Here is a 26,688-nt window from a genome sequence, read left to right on the forward strand (position 1 = left end):
GTCATTGATCAACCCCCTGTAAGGCTCCATTCAAATGTCCGTATGTGTTTTGCGGATCCGATCCATGTATCCGTGGATCCGTAAAAAACATACGGACGTCTGAATGGAGCCTTACAGGGGTGTGATCAATGACAGGGGGGTGATCAGGGAATCTATATGGGGTGATCACCCCCCTGTCATTGATCACCCCCTGTAAGGCTCCATTCAGATGTCCGTATGTGTTTTGCAGATCCGATCCATGTATCCGTGGATCCGTAAAAAACATACGGAAGTCTGAATGGAGCCTTACAGGGGGGTGATCAATGACAGGGGGGTGCTAAATGACAGGGGGGTGATCAGGGAGTCTATATGGGGGGATCACCCCCGTCATTGATCACCCCCCTGTAAGGCTCCATTCAGACGTCCGTATGTGTTTTGCGGATCCGATCCATGTATCCGTGGATCCGTAAAAAACATACGGACGTCTGAATGGAGCCTTACAAGGGGGTGATCAATGACAGGGGGGTGATCAGGGAGTCTATATGGGGTGATCAGGGGTTAATAAGGGGTTAATAAGTGACGGGGGGGTGTAGTGTAGTGGTTTTTGGTGCTACTTATTACTGAGCTGCCTGTGTTCTCTGGTGGTCGATCCAAGCAAAAGGGACCACCAGAGGACCAGGTAGCAGGTATATTAGACGCTGTTATCAAAACAGCATCTAATATACCTGTTAGGGGTTAAAAAAATCGCATCTCCAGCCTGCCAGCGAACGATCACCGCTGGCAGGCTGGAGATCCACTCGCTTACCTTCCGATCCTGTGAACGCGCGCGCCTGTGTGCGCGCGTTCACAGGAAATCTCGCGTCTCGCGAGAGGACGCGTATATTCGTCCAGGAGGAATGAATTGACCGCCTCCAGGACGCGTCCCTGCGTTCGGCAGTCCGTAGGCGATTAAAAGGGCAGGCACTGTGGAGGTCAATGTTAAAGGGGCAGCCACTGTGGAATTCAATGTTAAAGGGGCGGTCTTTGTGAAGGTCAATGTTAAAGGGTCGGGCACTGTGGAGGTCATTGTTAAAGGGGCGGGTACTGTAGAGGTCACTGTTATGGGGGAAACTGTTTATATCTTTTTACGACACACGGAAACATAAAATGAAATAGATGAAATATACCCGTGTGAAGCCGGGTCCTTCTGCTAGTATATTATATATTCTAAATATATAATAATATATGTAAATATATTATGGCTAAAAACGTATATATATATTGTTGTTGCGATACCAAAATTTTGATTCGATTTCGATTCCATAATAAAATATTGCGAGACTCGAAAGCACGTAAAAAATAAATAAAACACCAAAAAGCCGTGTGCATTCTGCATTAAAAAAAATGGCGAACCGCGCAGTTTTTTTTTTTTTTTTTCCTGTTCCCACGTTGACCGCATAGGAGATTTTTTTATATTGTAATAGTTTGGACTTTTCGGACATGGCGATATGTGCTATTTTATTTATTTATTGTTTATATATTTTATATGTAAAATTGGGAAAAGGGGTGATTTATACTTAATAATTAGGTGTTTTTTTTAACTTTATATTTAATAACTATTAGCCCCCTTAGGGGCTAGAGCCTGGGATCTTTTCATCCCTTGTCCTATTCACCCTCTATTAGGGTGAATAGGGCCTCACGCTCTCCCTGATGCCCTGTGCATAGTACACACGGCAGTAGGGAGCTTACCATGGCAGCCAGGGCTTCATTAATGTCCTGGCTGCCATGGTAACCAATCGGAGCCCCAGGATTACACTGCTGAGGCTCTGATCAGAAGCTGCCACTGCCACCAATAAGGAGGAGGGGAGGGACCCTGTGGCCACTGCCACAAATGATTTTAATACTGAGGGGTGGAGGGGAGGGCGCACTGAATTACCAATGTTTTTAATACTGGGGAGGGGGGGCGGGCACACTGCGCCACCAATGATAATTAACCTTTAATGCAGGAGGCGGGTGCCAGCAACAGAATCACATAGCTGGGAGCTGTGATCAGCAGCAGTTAACCCCTTAGGTGCTGCACCTGAAGGATTAACTGCCGCTGATCGCGGTTATGTGATTCTGCTGCCGGCACCTGTATTTGTATTAAACGTTAACTTTCATTGGTGGCACAGTGTGCCCGCCCCTCCTCCGCCCCCTCTCTTCTTATTGGCAGCAGCAACACAGGGGGGAGGGAGAGAGTGACTCCTTCTCCCCTGTGCTGCTGAGGCGATCACGGGGGAGCAGCACGCTCCATGTTCTCTGATGCTAGGTTGCGCAGTAGCGCAGCCTAGTATCGATAAATGTCAAATCCCGGTATTGTATCGATACCGGGACAAAAGTATAGATTAGGTTATCGATATCCGCAACAACTCTATATATTTTTTTTAATTAAATTTAGCCACTATTTCAACTCACAACCTTTTACATCAGAGCCAAGAATCTTAACCACTACGCTATACAGCTACATGTTAACCTGCAGTGAAATACGAAATGATACTTCTACTGTATCGGAATACTTACTACATAACAAACTACTATGAGGTTTTTCTGTCACAGTTTATCATTCAGCTTTATAGCTGAGTGGTTAAAGTCCTTGCCTTAAATGTAAAAGGTTATGAGTTCAAATCCTGGCAGAAACTTTTCAGAAATAGAGGCTAAATTGGATTTAAATACACTGACTCGGGCACACAAGGTATTCAGCCAAACACTGCTATGTGCTGAGCATCGCGATGCTCGAGATGAACTGATGTTCGGCCAAGCATGCTCGCTCAATACTAGTTTAGGCTACACAATCAAACTGATGTTAAGAGGACTATCTAGACTGCTGTTGTAAGAAATAAAGGATCAGCTCAAAATGTATAGTCAGAGTGCTGTTATAGCTGGTTGTCCAAAATACAAAACCAGACTTCTATGAAATATTGTGATTCAGAACACCATTATACTGTTTGTTCTAAATTATACTAAAGGGGAGGGGTCCATCCTGTTACAAGCCTACAGCAGGGCATTGTGGGAGTTGTAGTTTTACAACAGCTGGAGGGCTGCAGGTTGAGCATGCTTGTATTAAGAGAGTCTTTAGCACGATAAAGAGGAAAGAGGGACATAACTCCCATCCTTGCCTAAATCCATACACTGCTATCTGGGTGAGAATTGCACTGTGCACAATTGGAACAGTGTTTAGCTATAATTGGATGTACTAATACTCCATTAATACACAATAGTAAAGAGATACATTTATTCTTCTTTCTCTCGCCTGGTTTCCTGACTCCTACACCATGTGCTGGCCATTGCACTATAAATGCCCTGCCTTGCACCAATCCAAACACCTTACATCAAAGGCACCCATGTACCATCAGGCTGGAGCCACAGCATCAGGGTATGCCCCAAGGGAAGTAAAGGTGCTCCTTTCACTGCATGGCCCTAGACATCAGGAAGCCCACTGCTAGCCACAAGTAGATGGCTAAAAAAAGACTGAGGAGGCAGCTATACTGCCTGTGCAGCCAGTTCATCTGCACAAGGGCCTAGGGGGTGAGGTGAGCTCTTCCTGGCTGTACATAAGTAGCAGAAGTGCTTAGGTTGAACTGCAAAGCTGAGAAAGGAGCTTAGCAGGCAGTTGGAGTGGAGCTTAGCATAAGTGATGAAGGAGAAGTAAATAGTGCAATGGGGTGGAGCTTAGTGTGTCCATGGGGCCCCATACATAAAAATTTTAAATATGCCCCTGGCAGCGTCGCACGTGATCCTGCCCCTAGCCCGGCGGTTAAATTACCGAATGGAGCGGCGAGGAGCAAGTGAGTATTATTTTTGTGTTAGGTACTACACAAAAAGATTAAAGTCCTTGTTATTAAAAAGCTACACTTGGAGTATATTTGATGTTTGTAACTGATGAATGTATCCACTGTGTATTTGTTTGACGTTACTAAAAAAAAAAAAAATTCTGTTTTGATCTTTTTTGCATATATATTTAGTTGACTCAAACTAAATGATGATGATAATAATAATTAATAATTAACCACTTAAAACATTCTGTATTTTTTTAGGTGCTTAACCAAGAAAACCATCTGATCTACTTGTGAAAATGCCTGAGCAAAGTAACGATTACAGAGTAGTAGTATTTGGAGCTGGAGGTGTGGGTAAAAGCTCCCTGGTTCTGCGCTTTGTAAAAGGTACATTTCGAGAAAGCTATATACCAACTATTGAAGACACCTACAGGCAAGTGATCAGCTGCGACAAAAGTATATGTACTTTGCAAATTACTGACACGACTGGAAGCCACCAATTTCCAGCTATGCAGCGCCTATCTATATCAAAAGGACATGCCTTCATTTTGGTTTACTCCGTCACCAGCAGGCAGTCCCTGGAAGAATTGAAGCCAATTTATGAACAGGTTTGCCAGATTAAGGGGGATGTTGAGAGCATCCCTATCATGTTAGTTGGAAATAAAAGTGATGAAAGCCAAAACAGAGAAGTGGACAGCTCGGATGGAGAAGCAATAGCAAAAAAATGGAAATGTGCCTTCATGGAGACATCTGCCAAGATGAACCACAATGTGAAGGAGTTGTTTCAAGAGCTTCTGAACCTTGAGAAACGCAGGACTGTGAGCCTTCAGATAGATGGCAAGAAAAGCAAGCAGCAAAAAAGGAAAGAAAAACTGAAAGGCAAATGTGTTGTCATGTAAAAGTCTATTTATTCTAACCTTGCAGCGCTGGAGATGATAGGGAAACTGCATGCACAACACTTGGCAATGCACTATTTTATCATCCGGAAATAAATGGCACATAATTTAACTGTTTTACCTCAAGAAATGTTTGAGGTAGACATGACTAGACTTGAAAATAATTTAGTGTCAATTTCATCTTGTTCAATGTCATTTAATAGGACTTAATCGTCATTTCCAGCATGCAACTTGCTAGAAATGCTAGTGTGGAAAATTTAGAATTTTTTAATTTATTTATATATAGAGACTGAAAATTTGAAATTGCATGTGATAGCCATGCATATACAGTACAAATAATAATAAGATAAATATGATATTAAACTATCCTGCATATTATGGTAGCGCGGAACTCCGGATTTCACATCTCGTACATTTGGGGTTTATTACCTAAGGAAATATTAAGTGCAAATAACTATGTACCTTTCATGCATGATAGGTCATGTCCATACTACAGCTGTATTCCTTTTAGAGTATATTTTATAAAAATTATATACACATAGCCAGACATGTTTTAATTGTGTATTTGTTTTTTCTTAATGTTTATTGCCTTAACAAAAAGTTTCTCTATCCAAATACTTTTTACAGGGATGAGACTATGTGCTGATGTATAGCCAGTATACACACATTCATGCATTGCACATGAATGTTCTACAAAGTGTATGTTCACCTCTGAAGATCATGTTACTGTTTTCACTGCATACATAAGAGCATCATTTTACTTTGCTTATTTTGTAATGATCTTTATCTTAATGAACGGTTCTTCTAGTTGGCACTAATTTGCTGACTGAGGTAAATTGTTCAGCTGGAACCGTTTTTTCTTCTATCGAACATGCGGCTGCTTTGGGATTGTTCTCATCCTCATTTAAAAATGTGGTGAGAATTTAACGCAGGGATGCTAAAATGGTTGCAAACAAGGAAAATTTGAGCCATAAAATAAGGCACCAGGACCTCCTGACACTGGTGCAATGTTGGACTGGCCCACCAGAGTACCAGAGGATCCTCCAGTGGGTCCAGGCTTTGATACCATAGTGGGCCCCGAAGGTCCAGAAAAAAAAACATTTGGTGCTGCTGCCTTTGGAGACAATAAACTGCCACTTGGGTCTACTCTGTTTCTTCAAATCAAAAGCTACTAGACTTTATTGATGATGTGGGGGTTGGGCCTCAAAAATAATTTCCTCTGGTGGGACCAATGAAGCCCAGTCTGACCCTGCACCAGTGGTAAGGAGTATGGTAACAGTGTCTAGGTCCCTTTAAGTGCTGCTAGACACCAAGACCAGTGGTAAGAAGTTTGGTGGTGTCTTAGATTACTTACTAGGGAACTAATCCCCCCCCCCCATCTTGTATTATGTAAGGCTGACCATCCCAGAATGAAATTCAGCAGAGCAACTTTGTGGATATTGAGCCAGAACTAAGTCAAAACTAGAAGAAGCCATCACAATCGAGAAAGCATCTGTGATCAGTACAAGATCAGTACAAGATAAGTGAAGCAAAGCAGTTCCAAGTTTATTTAACATTACATGTAGATCATATCTAAATGTAAACTGTAAAATGGTTTTCAAAGGTGACTTAAAATATCAACTAAATCACTTTAAGGCCTCATTCACACGTCTCTGTTCGGTTTGCAGACGCAAAAACTCAGACCAATTTGCCTCCAAATTTTGCATCTGCAAGGACTAAAGTAATTCATGCTCCTGTGTACTTCCTGCGGACCAAAGGTTTGCTGAAAAACATGGACGTTTTAATACACATATACAATTTAATGGCTCCCCGTGTTGTCCGTGGAGAGCATGAACAATACATGGATGTGAATCACTGACATGTGAATAAGCCCTTATTGAACTTTCAGTGGCATGTGATGGATGCATTTAGTTGGTGAACACATCAATTTTATAGTCACATGAGCAACTTTAACCCGCCAACAATTCTATACTGGGAATATTAATCTAAGCATCTAGTTAGGCAGCTCAAGAAATGAAGAGTATAAAGAGATACTAGATGTTGCCAATTTAGACATATCAGCTAAGAAGATGGCTCCTTTCCAGAATAACTACTGCACATAAAGGCCATTAGCAGTCATCTTCCAACACTAAGATGAATATATAGTATCAGACATTAAACTCTTGCAAATTCCGCAATATCAGAACATCTCCTATTACACTTGCAATATTGCAGGAAGAAAAGCCATCATAACGAAAGATCTATCTTAATGATCCAAGACATTAAATAAAAGTTATATATTTCCATGTGAATACAGGTTTATTGTACAATAAGAGTACACAACGTGGAAAACATGATCAGCAATTGCAGGTACCATAAACAGTGAAAGGTTATTCTGCTCTCATTCTGGACTTTCCATACTTTTAATATTTTAAGCTACAATGATCATGGGAATACAAGAAACAGTAGTTTATGGAAAAGCACATTCAGTTTCCACAATCAATGAATCCAGAATTTTGATACTTGAAAATCTTTTATATGCCATGCATTTCTGACAGGAGAAACATGCACAAAAAAAAACAAAAAAAAAAAACACAACAACAAAAAAGATACAAGCGGCATATATCTAGTGACAACTGAGATGAAGAAGAGAGGTCCATAGCAAAATTAACATGGGGTTCACTCCTTTTTGCTGATTCACACAACTCTCCTCCTTGGCACAGGAGGGTGCACGGTTTGCTCACCCTCTTACAGGGGATGAGTGATATGTGAACTTCTCCCTGGATTAGCAATATTACCTCATCCATGGGGGAAGAGGTAAGGTCAATGTCAGCTCATCGGACCACATATTCAGTGCAGAAACTGGTTCTAAAACATGTATACCTTGCATACTACACAGGCAGTTGAGCAGTTTATTATTTGGCACAGCTTCTCATGGTATAATAATGTGCTATTTGTGGTTATCAGTAGGAAGCAATAAGTCAACTGTTAGATGGGCCATGCACGTTCTTAAAGAGGTGTTCCATAAGTTGCATTGGGAGATGTTATAACTGTCTAATATATGACCCTTCTTGATTGTATATGTGGAGAGGTGGGGTCAAAGTGCTGTTGTAGAAGAACATATTGTATCTTGGAGACATGATTCAGAAAGTAAATTCAGAAAGTAAATTTGGGCTGATGCCAGGGAAATTGTCGGGAATGAGCCAAAGCCCCCCCAATAATTCCCTGATCGTGAGCGAAGGTGATTGCTGATTTTAGGGTACATGCAGCAATCATCTTCTCTCTATGTGGAAAACCTATGGCTACTGTGATTGCTGTTTAATCCCAATAAAAATTCATTGTATGCCACCGGTACATCCCTGTTTACACAAGGATTATCTGATGAATGAGTTTGCTTGGTCATCAGATGATTAGTGGGACATTTAAACAAAGCTATTATTGGGACGGAGTGTTTTTAAGAATGATCTTCCCAAATAATTGTCCAATTTCTTAGGCCATGTAAAAGTAGAAGAGCCTTAAAGAGGAACTGTTACCTCCCCTGACATGTCTGTTTTAGTAACTTCTTTCATTTCCCATGCAATTACTATTCTGAAGCATCTTTTTACGTACCTCTGTGTTGTCACTGCCTCAGTTATGTTACAAGAGGGGTATTAATGAAACTGGATGTCATGAGTGGTGGTGGTGGTGGGGTGTCCCTGCTCAGTCTGACCTTGTTCAATCAGCGCTGATAGTCTCAAAATTTAAAGGTACAATCCCCTACTTGCAACATCCAGTTGAAGATTTATAAGTAAAGTACTGTTTCTACTAGCAATAACTGAGAAACAGAATAGTGTAGAATTACAGTATATATGAAAAGATGCTTCAGAATTGCTAGTGCATGTAGAATGCAGCTAGTTACTGAGACATGTCAGGAGGTGTGCTCTTCAACTGTCCTAGAAGAGGAATCGCCAATTTTGCACAAAGGAGAGCATTTCCTCACACAAAAAGTACAGGTCCACAGCAGCCCCATCCTGTACCTCATCTGTTCCCTGCAATGTATATATTAAATGTATTTATGTATACTGCTGACTCATAGAACAGTGAATTCCTACTGAGTAACATTTTATAGATTTGCAGTGCTGCCCAGCTTCTATAGATATTCAATTAATTAGTATATGTGGATTGCTCAGATTGATACTATATCATCTTTGATAAAAACCCAAATATCTGCACCAGATTCATCTGTGACGTGCTGTCTTGGGGGTTGGTTCAACCAAAATCCAGCTTGCAAAAAGAGTCTGGGCGCCACTAAATGAAGTATAAGCGATGTTTTGGCACACAGACTTTTTCTCAAACTATATATTTATCTTAAGAAAGTCCTGTATGATGAAAAGTTGCTGTCTTTAGCATTTGTACTCCAAATGAAGCAGCTTATAATTAATTTGACAGCGTTTTGGACTATTTTTGCAAGCTTGATAAAAGCCCTACACCCAACATTATGTACCCATGCTAAATGTCCAATTATCCATTTCTACCACACATGTCCACCACACTGCCGAGTTCATAGTAATAAATTCATAGTTTCATTCTATACAATACTCTTGGAAATTTTTTAACTTTACCATATAGTGACCCTATAATAAGATACCAATGGCTTGGCTGTTATCCCTAAACCACTGTAATGTCCTCCAGTAAAAAAAACTATAGTCACCATATACTGCCATATGCCAAATTAAAATGCTCTCCAAAATCAAACTGTGAGCTTGTGATTCTTGAAAAATCAAATCATCTTTATAAGTTAGGGGGAGTTCATACTCGCATTGATCTTTCCGTTGTAGCATTCCGTTATATTAAGCTTAAAAAAAGTCCTGTCTGTCTTTAATTTGTCCAAAATGATGGAAAGCGGATGGAATGCTGCTTTGCCTTTTTATATTCTGTTGATCTTTATAGCAATTCTGTTATTTTCCAGCATAAGCATATTATAACGGAAAGCTTTGGGCACACATAAGTACCTGGGCCATTGCTACTACTCATGAGGTTTGTTACATTGCTTTGTCTAGCTGCCAAGTACAGTAATCAACATCTCTAGTGTTTCTTTTCCACAAAATGTGTCAGTCAATCCAGTGAACCTACTTTTTTTAAAATCTAATTTCTCAAATATTTCATATAAAAAGTGGATATGACAATGTCGTGAAGGGCGTCATTATTTATTATATGATTGTAAATAGCTAGCAATACCAACAAGAATTGGTTTTCCACCTTGTAAAGTAGCATTACAAGTTTAATTAATATCCCAGTTGAAAACAAATTAGACCAAGGTGGCATCTACCCATCAAGCGTGATTGTTTTAGACAAAGGGTATCAACCACAGTTATGGCATGTTTATCACTGCATTTCAACTGGGTTTGAAAACACAAGCTGTGTGTACAGGAATATAAGAGATGTTAGATTTAGGCTAATTTAAAATATGCGATAAACGTAAACAGGAAAGTGTCGGGATCTCATTATAGCCTATAGTTTTTTTTGCAGGATGGAAAAGCACAGACTTCTGCGTTTTTCCATCCAGTAAAGCAAAGTTGACAAAACTGATGCACTTTTGGGATCATCTTTTTTTCTATAGAAGCCTGTGGCTGTGTATCTAATAAAATGATCTTTTTTTATTTATTTTTTATGTAGTTTACACTTCAGATTGGGGTTAAAAAATCCAGCAGCCTGTTCCGGCATAAATGCTGGCTGTAGGACCAGCAGTATTTATCAAGCTAAAAGCTGGCATTTATGCCGGAAAGTGACTGGATTCCTGTCGGATCCCATCGTAGTCAATTGGGATCTGGCAGTTCCCAGTATTATCTAAGTATGCTGGAGACGGTGAACTTCGGCAGGCTGGTCCTCTGCCGGAACAGTCTGCCGGATATTATAATACTACTGTGAAAGCAACCTTAACTGAAACAAAAATGGATACAACAGTTACTCTTATCTACTGGTTAGGCTCTATTTACATCTGTGTGAGAGGCATTTTGGGAAGCCTTTGGCACAATCCTCCATTGTAGATTCCTTAAAATTTGCCAGAAAAAATAGCACTCTATGCAGGACTATTTTGTTCTGTAAAAAAAAAAATATATTGTGAGGGAACCTAAAGGACCCCATTGTAAGTAAGTGGGTTCCATTAGGCGCCATTTGTATAGGTCATGGGATCCAAATCACCATAATTTTCTTCTTCTTTGAGAGAACAGAAAAACAGAAATTAGAACAAAGATGCGAACAGAGTTGTAGAGATGCAAGAACTTCCTTTTCTTCATTTTTTTTAAATCTAAAATCTCCTTTGCGTGCATAACATTCATTAAATGCATTCAGATTCATCTAGAATTATTTACAGTTGACCTTTAGTTTTTAATGACTGTATCTTTATAATAATGAATGATTGCTTTTTATACTTACTGAATACCTTCTAGTCCAAACTACAATAAGGCACTGATTATTTGTTCTAGTTATTAGCACTATGGTACTTCAGTCCAAATATTTGCTTTTTAATTATGAACGTAACCACAGGCTGTAAGTAGGGAGAGGTTCTGGAGGGGCATATGCACTAGGTACTGGGTAAGGATGGCACCACTGCTCCCTCAATGTTGTGCTCTATAAAAACTATAGAGGTAAAAATTCCATATCCTGTAGACAGCAGTGTTATAGGGCGTGTCATTCCTAATTATTTTGTTGTTTTAGCTCTTTACTTTCCAAAGTGCACAGCTTAGAGGGAACTCTGGTTGGCACTGGTTTTAATAATAGGCATACATATATTTTGACAGCAGACTGACTTGGCATGGTGCAGGAGAAAAGGGTTGGCACCCAGCTTTAGTAGTTGTCTGTAGACCTTTGTGTGTATTACTTATTCTAGAAGGGTCAAATGTCATTTTCTACCTCGGATGAAAGAAATCCAAGCTTTGCCCCTGAACATGACCATGGTGGTAATGGTGTTACTATAGGCACAATATACAAACTAATATAACATATACATATACTGATATAACTAAGCACAATTGAGATATTTGGTACAACCATGCCAAAAAAAAACATTTGCTATATCGTTTAAACAGTAATCACTCATAGTGCAGCTTAACACGCAGCTTAAAACTCTAGAGACTAAATACAACATATGTATTTTAAAGCACAAGATCTGGCTTTGAGGTCTGAGCATATACACTTCATTATGTGTCATTTTAGGGTGTTAATAAAATTTGCCACTTGGCTACTACATTGACGGTTGCATCACTAGTAAAATACATTGGAGTATCAAGTTGAATGCTTAGGACTATATGTTCTTGAGGCTTAAATATTATTGTAAGGCTTTGTTCACATCTCTGTTTTGTAAATCCACTAGTTTGTTCTGGTAGAAGAACAGACTATGGGAGTTACTATATCCGGCATACAAGCAGGTTTTCAGCATGAATGTCTACTTTCTGCCAGAAAAATACTGCTGAATGCAGCTTTATTTTTTCAGCAGAAAGCTGATATTTGTGTCAGAGACCTGCCAGATCTCATTATAGTGAAAGGAAATCCAGTGGCACTTGGTGGTTTCCAGCTATGCCAGATACGGTAAACTGTCTGTAACTCTGCTGGAGAAGACCACCAGATTTACCAAACAGAGATGGGAAACTGGCCTTAACAGTTTAGTCTTTGAGGTCTCTAAGGATGCAGATAGCTTTGTATGCCACCAGTTGGACAGCCGTAGCATACAAAAATCACTTCATCTATATATCAGAAAGGTACTCTTCGTTGGTAAGAAGCCATGTGTGTGGTGAAATCCTGGAACTGGATCTGTAAATACTTGGTGCCGCTTCTCTTTTATACCTTATTTGAAAGCATTGTACTCTGAACATATAACTGTCACAGATGACACAACGGTTACACTATATTTATCTTGACGTTATTCAATTATAGACTGGCATGAAGATATATTTTCTATTTATTGTGATATTTTTGTGTTTTGATGGAAAGCTATTAGCACTTGCTGTCCGTTCACTGGTAGTATTATAGCAAAAGCCGTGTTCACATGATCTACTGTATGTATTAGCAGCATAGTCCTAATGATCTGAAGCACTGAATATGTAAATAAAAGGATGAGATGGCTGAGGAGTAGAACTTCAAAAGCAAAAAATTATCAAAGTATTAAAACATTTAAAAAAATGTTTCCTTGTTTTGATGTTCTATATTTTTATACATTTTATTTATTGTTTTGTCATTTTAATACCCTTCAGAGTAACTGTTAGGTTTCTTTTTAGATTTTTTCTCTATTATACAATGGATAAAAAAAACATTAAAGCCATGATATATGTAAGCGCCTTGCATAGATTTAGGCAAGGCCATTAAGCAATATTAGATTTCAACAACGAATTCATTTCCAATTTTTTACCCTTATATTTATTGTAGTTTTTCAGTCATTTTTGCATAGAGAATAATGGTGACAATGATTGTTATGCTATAAAATTGGTACAAAATGCTTATTTTGGTAGTAAAAACAATAAAGTGTAGAATAAATAAAATAATATACAGCTTTAATATTTTTTTGAATGTATGCAAATGACACAAATTCTTTGAGATGTACATAAACCATTGGATATATTGAAAATGTAACATGAATGGCTAATTTTAACACACGCATGATATTATATGACAGTGTAGCATTCAGGCTGTGTTTATTGTGGAACTGTCATCTATTTTACTCACTATACAGATACAGATATCATCTGTGCCTCCATGGTTCAATGTTTCCAGTGCTGTTATGAATATAAAGAATCTTGCAGAAATAAAATTTGAAGTATGAAGTAGTGTTTGGAGAATATTTTTTAAATTGTTAGTTATACACATGTACATTCAAATACAAGAAATAACCTAATCACTGGTGCTTTCCCTACTAAAGGGAAAAGATTTCATTTTCAAAACCCCATATCTATCGATCTGTTTAATCTAGCATTGGGAAAAGTTGATGACCAAATGTCTTAAAGGGGTTTTCTATACTCCTAATATTGATGGCTTATCCTTTTGAGAACAGGTCATCAATATCAGACATGTGGAAAACCTCTTTAATGCAAGACATGGAAATAGTATTTTTGGAATGCACTTTCCCCAACATTTTTGACATGAAGTGTGTGTGTACATGTAATAAATTCAGATGTGGTCCCACAGTGTTACTACTGGATTTGGCTTGGGTGTCACAGAGATTATCCATTCATCTCTATCAATTTATCAAATCATGGAATTGTGGACTTTTCCAGAGTGAACCCCCAAGTTGTAGTTCTATGAATAGTCTCCTATGGCAAAAGCTGAAACACATCACTATGCAGGCAAAATTGTAGTTTTATGAGTAGGATCTCTGTGCACCAGGGGCGGACTGTGAACTTAAGTGGCCCTAGAATCCCCTCTAGAAGTCGGGGCAACACAAATAGGCAGGGCCAGCAATACCACACACAGTGCAGCACAAAATGCTGCCTAAATTAATTAATGTTGAGAGCATCAGATATTTATGTACCTGGATGGTGGGCAAAAGGAGGGTTTTGGTGGCCCTCTGGGCATCGGCCCACTGGGAAATTTCCCTGTAGAGTCTATGGCTAGTCCGCCCATATTGGTCACACATGTGTAGATGAAGAGCCATTGAGGCAGTTAGATGGCAGAAATAAGGTGAAGACAGGCAATGTCAGTAACGAATACACAGGATATAAATCAAGAGCAATAAGCAGGAACTCAGAGAACCAACAAGGCATCCTGTACTGAAACATGCAACTGTTCATAATCATGAGCCTCCTGATTACTCTCTCCATTAGTGGCCATTCATCATGTTTTAGCTCTCTGTGGAGTATTCTGCTGTGCGGATACATTTAGTCAAACATATTCCTCTGCAATTCCTTTCACTTTAATGAGTCAAAGACCTAAAGGTTAAACCTTGGACTGTTTGAGCTATATTAAGTATGTATTTTTAGAGGGTACATTAGCATAGTCTACCACGCGGTTGTGTCCTGCGAAAAACTTACGCTGATAGTAAGCAGGTCAAACAGAGTCCAAAAATGAATAATCAATCACAAATGATGTGGAGGATTAATGGTCATTCCAAATAGTTTAGTATATATTATAAAAGTAACAGGCAGGCTATTAATTGAATCCACTTTTCCGTGTCAATGTGCATTTTAATCTTCTATTATTTACAGTTCAAAAGATTGGAATTAAAATACAACTCCTATTCCAAAAAAGTTTGGACACTGTGTAAAATGTAAATAAATCAGAATGCAATGATTTCCAAATCTCATAGACCCATATTTTATTCACTATAAATCATAGAACACATATCGGATGTTGAAAGTGAAACATTATACCATTTCATGAAAAAAAAATTTCATTTAGGGTCCATTCACACGTCCGCAATTTCGTTCCGCATTTTGCGGAACGGAATTGCGGACCCATTCATTTATATGGGGGAGCACGATGTGCTGCCCGGATACGGAATTGCGGACCCGCACTTCTGGGTCCACAATTCCGTTCCCGAAAAAAATAGAACATGTCCTATTCTTGTCCAGACAAGAATAGGCATATTCTATTAGTGCTAGCAATGTGCAGTCCGCAAAATGCGGAACGCACATTGCCGCTGTCCATGTTTTGCGGATCCGTGGATCCGCAAAACACGTTACAGACGTCTTAATGGAGCCTTAGAGCTTGCTGGCAGCAACACATCTCAAAAATGTTGGGACAGGGGCAACAGAAGGCTGAAAAAATAAGTGGTAATAAATAAAAAACAGATGGAGGAAGAATTTGCTACCAAGTCACATAAGGCTGAGTTCACACGGGCGAGTATTCCGCGCGGGTGCAATGCGGGAGGTGAACGCATTGCACCCGCACTGAATCCCGACCAATTCATTTCTATGGGGCTGTTCACATGAGCGGTGATTTTCACGCATCACTTGTGCGTTGCGTGAAAATCGCAGCATGCTCTATATTCTTTTTCACGCAACGCAGGCCCCATAGAAGTGAATGGGGTTGCGTGAAAATCGCAAGCAAGTGAGGATGCGGTGCGATTTTAACGCACGGTTGCTAGGAGACGATCGGGATGGAGACCCGATCATTATTATTTCCCCTTATAACATGGTTATAAGGGAAAATAATAGCATTCTGAACACAGAATGCATAGTAAAATAGCGCTGGAGGGGTTAAAAAATTTTTTTACAATAATTTTACTCACCTTAGTCCACTTGATCGCGCTGCCAGCATCTCCTTCTGTCTCCTTCTTTGCTGATTGTAGGAACAGGACCTGTGGTGACATCACATGATCCATCACATGATCTTTTATCATGGTGATGGATCATGTGATGGACCATGTGACGACCGGAGTGACGTCACCACAGGTCCTGTTCCTACAATCAGCAGAGAAGGAGACAGAAGGAGATGCCGGCAGTGTGATCAAGTGGACTAAGGTGAGTTAAATTATTATTATTATTTTTTTAACCCCTCCAGCGCTATTTTACTATGAATTCTGTGTTCAGAATGCTATTATTTTCCCTTATAACCATGTTATAAGGGAAAATAATACAATCTACAGAACACCGATCCCAAGCCCGAACTTCTGTGGAGAAGTTCGGGTTTGGGTACCAAACATGCACGATTTTTCTCACGCGAGTGCAAAACGCATTACAATGTTTTGCACTCGCGTGGAAAAATCGCGCATGTTCCCGCAACGCACCCGCACATTTTCCCGCAACGCCCCTGTGAACTCAGCGTAAAAAGAGCATTTATTTACATTTTACATAGCATCTCAACTTTTTTTTTTGAATTGGGGTTGTAATAATGTCACATGCCTCCTTAATGAATCTCATATCACACAGATCCACAGCATTTCATGACAGATATGTTCTACAAGAACATAGAGACCCTGTAATCTTTCCTGACAGCAAATACTTGCATTGCTCATGTAATCCAATCAGTGCTGCCAGTTTAAGACTGTGCAGGAACATACCCCAAAGTGTTAACACCCATCTGGAGCTTCATTGCAGACTGCTAGAAATTCATTCATAACTACTAGCAGAAATAATAAAGGAACGGTACAGCAGGGAGACATAAAACTAGGTCTTCCAGAATTGTTATTATATGTTATCACATCTATCAACCTATTTACCTGTTCTCTATCAATTAGTATTTCCAAAGTTTTTACATGACAAAATACTTCACTTAGGCTACTTTCACACTAGCATTTTTACTGGATCCGGAAGGGTTCAGCAAAACGCTTCAGTTACTGATAATGCAACCATCTGCATCAGTTATGAACTGATCCAGTTGTGTTATCTCTAACATTACCAAGACTGATCTGTCATGAACTCCATTGAAAGTCAATGGAGGACGGATCCGTTTTCTATTGTGGCAGAGAAAATAGATCCATCCCTATAGACTTGCATTGAGGGTCATGCCGGATCCGTCTTGCTCCGCATCCCAGGACGAAAAGCAAACTACTATGATGGATCTCAATACCGGAAAACTAAAACGCTAGTGTGAAAGTAGCCTTAATATCACTTATACCTTGATAATTTCAGATTTCTTTGGCACCCTTTATTGCCCTTTTCTTTTGTATCCTTTAATATTCTAGTGCTACATACAGTTAAAGGGGTATTCCCGGTAAAATAAGAAGTAACTTTTCTATTTTAATTATGGTAGTAAGGAAACATTAAAAGAATATTCCGGTTACATTAAGTTATCTCCTATCCACAGGAAAGAGGATAACTATTAGATCGGTAGGGGTCCTACCACTGAGATCCCCATACGGCAACCCCGTACCTCCTGCAGCCCTCTGAAATGAATGGACCGGCTGGGCGGGCATGCGTGCAGCCTCTCCATTAATTTCTATGGGCGCTATACTCACCTGTCTCCGGAATTCCCATAAAATAAATGGAGTGGCCACGCATAAGCCCGACTGGCCGCTCAGTTAATGTCAGGTGCTGCAGGGGGTACTGGCCCTCCGCTCTCATGATTGATGGGGGTCCCAATGGTAGGACTCCAATTAATAGCTATCCCCTATCTTGTAGACAGGGGAAAACTTAACGTAACCAGAATACTCCTTTAATGTTTCCTTACTACCATGATTAAAATCGGAAAGTTACTTCTAATCTTACCACACTAACTCAACATCTTAGTGCGTTAATTACTCTTCAAAGAGGGTATTGTCTCTCCTCTTTAATTTTGGTATCATTTTTATGATGGACGTCAATGAAAGAAAATCCTACAGTATATAGCATGGGTGTCAAACATGCGGCCCGGCAAAGATATTCATTGCTCTGGTTACCTGGAGGCGGGCGGAGATAAAATAAAAAAGTCAGAGGCGGTCCATGAGCGGTTGAAGGATGGCGGAGCAGTTGGAGGCGGTCCAGGAGAGGATGGAGGCTGGCGGAGGCGGTCCAGGAGAGGATGGAGGTGCGCAAAGGTAAACGTCACGTCCTGATGTGACGTCATCAGGCTCCGCCTGGAGTTCTGACATGCTGCGGACGGCAGGGGGAACATGGGAACATGAGAGCGCAGCGTTAGTTCAACTTAATAACAGGATAAGGATTCACGTTTATAAATACTTCGGTGAGCAGAGGGCCGGTGTATTGGGGGACACTGTTATGAGGGGGATCTGTGGATGACATATAGCAGTGTCATCCACAGATCCCCCCCATAACAGTTCCATCCACAGATCCCCCCACCTCATAACAATGCCATCCACAGATATCCCACCCCATAGCAGTACCATCCACAGATATCCCACCCCATAACAGTTCCATCCACAGATCCCCCACCTCATAACAATGCCATCCACAGATCCCCCATAACAGCACCATCCACAGATCCCCCACCCCATAACAATGCCATCCACAGATCCCCCCACCCCATAACAATGCCATCCACAGATATCCTACCCCATAGCAGTACCATCCACAGATCCCCATAACAGTGCCATCCACAGATCCCCCATAACAGTGCCATCCACAGATCCCCCATAACAGTGCCATCCACAGATCCCCATAACAGTGCCATCCACAGATCCCCCATAACAGCACCATCCACAGATCCCCCATAACAGCGCCATCCACAGATCCCCCATAACAGTGCCATCCACAGACCCCCCATAACAGTGCCATCCACAGGTCCCCCATAACAGTGCCATCCACAGATCCCCCACATGACAGTGCGTCATCCACAGATCCCCCATAATAGTGTCATGCACAGACCACCATTAATTCAAAGCCCACCAAAAGCACAACTTTTGGTTAAAAATATTTTTTTCTTATTTTCCTCCTCAAAAACCTAGTTGCGTCTTATAGTGAAGTTTAATATTTGTATATATATATAGGTCTCACTTGTGTTATTGGGCAACGGGATGTTGGGGGTCAGCAGTCATGAAACAACAATGTTGTTCTATGAAAATGTACGATTTTTTTTTTTTTTTTTGATGCGGCCCACTTAAACTTAAATTTTGTTTTTTTGGCCCATGTTAGCCTTTGAGTTTGACATGCTTGGTATATAGTGTGTTTCTAGGATACATCTCACCAACGGACCTGGGTAGGTAATTGTCTTTCCTTTAACTAATTTTTAAATATGGCTGCATGATCCATCTGTCACGGTCAGTGTGGGGGGGAAATTCCATACTGAACACAAGAGGGAAGGGGAACAGTAACTGGGCCTGGAAAAAAGAGAAGCAACAGGTCACCTCCTAGACAACCCTAATTCGGGCCCTGACTACCTATCTTAAAGGGAACCTGTCACCAGGATTTTGTGTATAGAGCTGAGGTCATGGGTTGCTGGATGGCCGCTAGCACATCCGCAATACCCAGTCCCCAAAGCTCTGTGTGCTTTTATTGTGTAAAAAAACCGATTTGATATATGCAAATTAACCTGAGATGAATCCTGTATGTGAGATGAGTCAGGGACAGGACTCATCTCAGGTTAATTTGCATATGTATCAAATCGTTTTTTTTTACACAATAAAAGCACACAGAACTATGGGGACTGGAAATTGCGGATGTGCTAGCGGCCATCTAGCAACCCATGACCTCAGCTCTATACACAAAATCCCGGTGACAGGTTCCCTTTAAAGGTAGGAATATTCATATGCAGGATACCTACAGTAGGCCCTTATTTCCCTATAAGGCCCTGGAATAAGTATAGGACCAGAGACATCCCATTCCTCCCCAGATGGACGAATGGAAGTCTCTGTCTCAGGCCCAGATACAACAGGGAATATAACAAATACAAACAAAGGCGACACTTAACTTCTGTAGAGATGGAAGAACAGGAACACCAGAGAGGATCTTACACCAGCTCAACCAAACTCAAATGAAGCTATCAACCGCATAGTCAGAAGGGTTGGGTGAGACTATAAAGGGTAGAAGTGATGACCACTGAGCAACAGCTGAGAAAAGGGACGTGGTCATTAACCTTATCAACCCTGAATCAAGAGAAATCAAGGAGGCTGTTAGATTCCTCCACGCTCAGCCAATCTCCTTGATTTCCTGACATCAGTCATCTGAGGGACCGTGACACCATCCTGCTTATCAGTATTTTACGAGGGTTCCCAATGCTCCTGGAAAGGTATTTACCCTGTGCCGATTCTACTCTGCATGTCAATAATACTGTTAAACTGCATGTCTATGACATGTACTGTAGATTTACTGCATGTGCAGTCTTTGCAGATTTCCCCAGTCCACTTTTATATTGAACTGTACATATTTTAAACATATGGTGGTATAAATATGACAAATGTATGACATGTAATATGCTTGAGCTTCCTCTTCAGATCTTCTGACATCCATTCCTCTATTGAAACTTATTGAAAGAAGTTCAGTTTATTAAATGAGAGTTATAGATACATTTTTATTATTATTTATTATACATAGAATATTATTATAGGTTATGACTAGAGTTGAGCGAACACCTGGATGTTTGGGTTCGAGAAGTTCGGCCGAACTTCCCGGAAATGTTCGGGTTCGGGATCCGAACCCGATCCGAACTTCGTCCCGAACCCGAACCCCATTGAAGTCAATGGGGACCCGAACTTTTGGGCACTAAAAAGGCTGTAAAACAGCCCAGGAAAGAGCTAGAGGGCTGCAAAAGGCAGCAACATGTAGGTAAATCCCCTGCAAACAAATGTGGATAGGGAAATTAATTAAAATAAAAATAAAAAAAATAAAAATGAACCAATATCAATTGGACAGAGGTCCCATAGCAGAGAATCTGGCTTCACGTCAGCAGAGAATCAGTCTCTTCATGCCATAGCAAAGAATCTGGCTTCATGTCAGCAGAGAATCAGTCTCTTCATGCCATAGCAGAGAATCTGGCTTCATGTCAGCGCAGAATCAGCCTTCATGTCATAGCAGAGAATCAGGCTTCACGTCACCCACAAATGAATGTTGGATCTTTGGAGAAGAATATAACGTTAGATGTGATAAATCTGTCTAGCCAGGAATTAACCCCTGAACAAAAGAATGTACTCTCCTTGGGTCTAAACTTTGTACCTAACACCAATTTTGATCCCTTCACTACGATTCTACAAGTTAATAGATTCATTAGAAATCTCACATTACGGAGGTGTTTTTCTGAGGCCCCCCCTCCACATGAGGATACAGTGACAAATGAGGATAAACTGACAGTTGATAATATCTATACCAATCTGTCTTTTAAAGAGCAACAGTCCTTACTTTGTCTCATGGATCTTCATGGGGAGGGGGGTGAACCACCTGACCAGAACAAACAGCACAGTTTCAATACTACTAATAAAAACTATTACCCCCTGAAATTCCGTACTGCCAGTATGGATATATTTCAGGAAGTGATAGAAAGAGAATTGCTGAAAGTCCAGGATTCGATCCCGGTGGTCAAAAAATATAATTTGAATATGCTACAAAAAACTGCCTTAAAACAATTAGAAGAAAATAAAAATCTGATAATAAAGATGGCGGATAAGGGAGGGTCTGTGGTGGTGCTCGACAGGACATGTTATCACTCACTGATGTTGGGACTCTTGTCTGACACCACCACATACCACATCCTAAAATTAAACCCCCTTACAGCATATAAAAAAGAATTGATTTTCATCTTAGATAAGGGCCTGGAAAAGGGACACATAACTCAAAGGCAATTTGATTTCTTGAATGTAGAAAATCCTGTAACTCCCATAATCCACGCCCTTCCTAAGATGCATAAAGGGCTTAACCCTCCACCGTTACGACCCATAGTGTCCGGCATTGGATCCCTAACGGAGAAATTGGGGGAATGGTTGGACTCAGTGCTGCAGCCCCTAGTGAAAAGATCACCTGGATACATCAGGGATACAAGTAATGTACTCAGATATATGTATAATTTCATTTGGTCCAAAGAATACACTTGGATGACATTGGACGTTGTAGCACTGTATCCTTCCATCCCCCATTCATACGCTCTCCTAGCACTAGAATATAGCCTCCATAAATACAGTGGCTATTCTGACATCTTTATTGACTATGTGTTGGAGGTTACCTTATATTTGCTAACGCATAATTATTTTGTTTTTGATGAGGTTTTCTATGTCCAGATCTCAGGTGTTTCTATGGGGGCCAAATTCTCCCCATCTCTAGCCAACATAGCCATGGCATTCTGGGAAGAAAAGTATGTCTTCTCGGTGGACAACCCTTATTCTGGGTGCATTGTCTGGTATGGCAGATACATCGATGACTTGCTCCTCATATGGGGGGGCGATGTGTCTGCCATACCAGACTTTGCCCGCTATCTCAACCAGAACGCATACAATTTGAGATTTACACAAGTATATCACCCCACTACCATTCATTTTCTGGATTTGACATTGATTGGGGTGGCGGATGGGGTGGTGCTGACGGAGACCTACCGAAAGGAGGTGTCCGGCAACACCATCCTTAAAGCCAACTCTCATCACCCCCTTCGGTACCATTAAAAGTATTCCTGTTGGCGAATTTACAAGAGCCAGGAGAAATTGCAGTACAGAGGAAGCTTTTGATAGGGAATGTATTGAGGTGTGGAGACGTTTACAGATGAGAGGTTATCCCCAATGGATGCTCCACAGGGGTCTCAAAATTGCGCAGAACAAAACTAGAGCAAAACTTTTAAATATCAAAACTGAAAGAGAATCAATAAATCCTGTTACTAATGGAGAGAGGGATGGATATAATAACAAAAATAGTGTTAAATCTAAAATTGTCTGTGAAAAAAACGAAAAAAACAATAACATTATACCAACAATAGTACTTACATACAGCAGACAGTTTGCTGAGATTAAAAATATTATCCACAGATGTTTACCTATTTTGTATGAGGATGACATCTTGAGGGACACCCTAAAACAGGGTTGCCGTGTAGTTTATAAAAGACCTGACACTTTGGGAAAAACACTTTCCCCCTCCATGTACACCTCAATATGTCCCAAAAATCCATCTACATGGTTGAAATATACTGGGTTTTCGAAATGTGGACATACGAGATGCAAAACATGCAAAGTCGCGAAAAATACCAAACAATTTCACAATTCTGCGCATACTGAAACCTTCCCTGTCAAGAGCTTCATAAATTGTAATACGATGGCAGTAATTTACATCATTGTTTGTACCACCTGCGATTTAATATATGTGGGTTGTACTACCAGAAAATCTAAGGATCGATTACGTGAACATCTCAATTACATACACAACCCAACAGCTACAGGAATATCTAATGCGGCATATCATTTTATACATATACATAACCGCAATATAGACACACTGAGTACCTTTGCCTTTGAACGTGTCACTTTACCCCAGAGAGGTGGTGACATTAAACAAAAAATTCTCCTTAGGGAAGCATTTTGGATCTGGAGACTCAAAACCAGAGTCCCATACGGTCTCAATCTCAAAAGAGAATTAATGTATTTGTATTAATATCCTTATGCAGCATAAACCAATTTTGCCTTGTTTTTATATTTAGTCATACATACCTTATTTTTAACTAATTGTATACATTCTCTCCGATACCTATGATCTAACCACTATATGATCATTATTTGACCTTGATATATATACTACTATGAGAATTCTTTTTTATGGTCCATCCAAGACACTGAGGTTGTAATGTTGTAGTTGTGATGCTCGGCAATTTAATCGATTCATGTACTTCAACACATATAAGCACTCACCATATTAGATGGGGAATGAAGAGACGGACATGTTGTATGTTGCTGCTTCTTGCTTTTCTCTTTTCTCTTTCCCCTTTGCCTATTTTTCTATATAGGGAAAAAAAAAAAAACAGAATTATGTCTAGACAGATGGTGAGAATATTGAAAACATGTATATGATATGTGGAAATGCGCGTGGGAATATGGGGATAGTTAAGGGCAGCAGCAGCAACAAATAATATTAAAATATATATATATTATAAAAATATACAAGAACTATTAATACTACAATGCTTACCCCAGGTGTGGTATATTAGGAGGATTACATAACTATGCCGAGACATGTACTCATAGATATTGATAATAAAACACACTGCGGGTTTGTTTCCAAACAAACATATATAATACTTATGAGTTTCTGTCTCTGTTATACTTTGTAGACCTCTTTACTATCACTTGGGTTACATCAAGTTATCATATAATGAAACAACATGTTTAGTTCTCTTTTTATAGACCAATACGTCCACTGGAGAATTTGTCACAGTTCAGATAGAGCGTTTTCTCAACAGATAGATGTGAAGGATAGAGGATAAATTCTGGGTGAGGTGGTGCGTTTGTCGGTGACGCCCAGACACACTGCAACTATTTCAGTATGTAGGATTAAGTTCTGCCTATGAATATTGATGTCTTTATTCACACCTTGCGTTAATTCGCTGGCAGTGAATAGTTTAATATCTTATTTATTTTACTCATTTAGCCTCATGTGAGGAATATGGTGGGTCTGGACCTTGCTGACATAGGACCATGGAAATTTATCAACTCCACCCCATATCAACCCCATGGATATTGTATTTGTGTGTTTATATACACACACATACAGTGGGGGAAATAATTATTTGACCCCTCACTGATTTTGTAAGTTTGTCCAATGACAAAGAAATGAAAAGTCTCAGAACAGTATCATTTCAATGGTAGGTTTATTGTAACAGTGGCAGATAGCACATCAAAAGGAAAATCGAAAAAATAACTTTAAATAAAAGATAGCAACGGATTTGCATTTCATTGAGTGAAATAAGTATTTGAACCCTCTAACAAAAAAAGACTTAATACTTGGTGGAAAAACCCTTGTTTGCAAGCACAGAGGTCAAACGTTTCTTGTAATTGATGACCAAGTTTGCGCACATTTTAGGAGGAATGTTGGTCCACTCCTCTTTGCAGATCATCTCTAAATCCCTAAGGTTTCGAGGCTGTCTCTGTGCAACTCTGAGCTTGAGCTCCCTCCATAGGTTTTCGATTGGATTAAGGTCCGGAGACTGACTAGGCCACTCCATGACCTTAATGTGCTTCTTCTTGAGCCACTCCTTTGTTGCCTTTGCTGTATGTTTTGGGTCATTGTCGTGCTGGAACACCCATCCACGACCCATTTTCAGTTTCCTGGCAGAGGGAAGGAGGTTGTCGCTCAGGATTTCACGATACATGGCTCCGTCCATTTTCCCGTTTATGCGAATAAGTTGTTCTGTGCCCTTAGCAGAAAAACACCCCCAAAGCAAAATGTTTCCACCCCCATGCTTGACGGTGGGGACGGTGTTTTGGGGGTCATAGGCAGCATTTTTCTTTCTCCAAACACAGCGAGTTGAGTTAATGCCAAAGAGCTCTATTTTGGTCTCATCAGACCACAGCACCTTCTCCCAGTCACTCTCTGAATCATTCAGGTGTTCATTGGCAAACTTCAGACGGGCCTGCACATGTGCCTTCCTGAGCAGGGGGACCTTGCGAGCCCTGCAGGATTTTAATCCATTGCGGTGTAATGTGTTTCCAATGGTTTTCTTGGTGACTGTGGTCCCTGCTAATTTGAGGTCATTAACTAACTCCTCCCGTGTAGTTCTAGGATGCTTTTTCACCTTTCTCAGAACCATTGACACCCCACGAGGTGAGATCTTGCGTGGAGCCCCAGAGCGAGGTCGATTGATGGTCATTTTGTGCTCCTTCCATTTTCGAACAATCGCACCAACAGTTGTCACCTTCTCTCCCAGCTTCTTGCTAATGGTTTTGTAGCCCATTCCAGCCTTGTGCAGGTCTACAATTTTGTCTCTGACATCCTTGGACAGCTCTTTGGTCTTTCCCATGTTGGAGAGTTTGGAGTCTGCTTGATTGATTGATTCTGTGGACAGGTGTCTTTTATACAGGTGACTAGTTAAGACAGGTGTCCTTAATGAGGGTGACTAATTGAGTAGAAGTGTCTAACCACTCTGTGGGAGCCAGAACTCTTAATGGTTGGTAGGGGTTCAAATACTTATTTCACTCAATGAAATGCAAATCAGTTGCTATCTTTAATTAAAGTTATTTTTTCGATTTTCCTTTTGATGTGCTATCTGCCACTGTTACAATAAACCTACCATTGAAATGATACTGTTCTGAGACTTTTCATTCCTTTGTCATTGGACAAACTTACAAAATCAGTGAGGGGTCAAATAATTATTTCCCCCACTGTATATACGCATGCAGTTCTTTTCCTCCGATACGCCTTCCCTGTGATACATATCACCTGTATTCTCATAATGAACAACCTCAGTGCATTTACATTCTGCTGGACTGTTAGATCATGAATTATATGTATATATGTCTGTAGGTACTATATGGTTTTTTCTTTGTCTTGGAGCAGAATAATACATTTCGCTAAGTTTTATTATTGTATTATATTATATATAGTCTTATATGTTGTAGCACTTCAGGTATGGAAATGTTTTATGTCACGGGCGAACTTGTTTGCACAGGTGTCTCGCGTCCACCTAACTGATTTTTGACTCACCCTGGTTTTCTGAGACTCCTCCTTATGGGCGGATGACTCAAGGTTGGGCCCTATTTCAGCCGGGTGAACGCCAGACACCTCAGATCATGAGTAAGAACG

General features: G+C 40.3%; 1 protein-coding gene across 2 annotated transcripts in view; it reads left to right on the forward strand.

The window, feature by feature from the left end:
* DIRAS2 (DIRAS family GTPase 2) overlaps nt 1-12,007 on the forward strand; it is a 96,320-nt gene extending 84,313 nt beyond the window's left edge. For both annotated transcript variants that reach the window (XM_040416950.1, XM_040416949.1), the window contains exon 2: nt 4,032-12,007. In XM_040416950.1, coding sequence (XP_040272884.1) covers nt 4,070-4,669 — 600 coding nt within the window. In that variant the 5' untranslated portion in view covers nt 4,032-4,069 and the 3' untranslated portion in view covers nt 4,670-12,007. The remainder of the gene's footprint in view (nt 1-4,031) is intronic.
* Nucleotides 12,008-26,688: the final 14,681 nt, after the last annotated feature.

The sequence above is a fragment of the Bufo bufo genome, chromosome 2 (assembly GCF_905171765.1).
Source record: "Bufo bufo chromosome 2, aBufBuf1.1, whole genome shotgun sequence".
Classification (NCBI taxonomy): domain Eukaryota; kingdom Metazoa; phylum Chordata; class Amphibia; order Anura; family Bufonidae; genus Bufo; species Bufo bufo.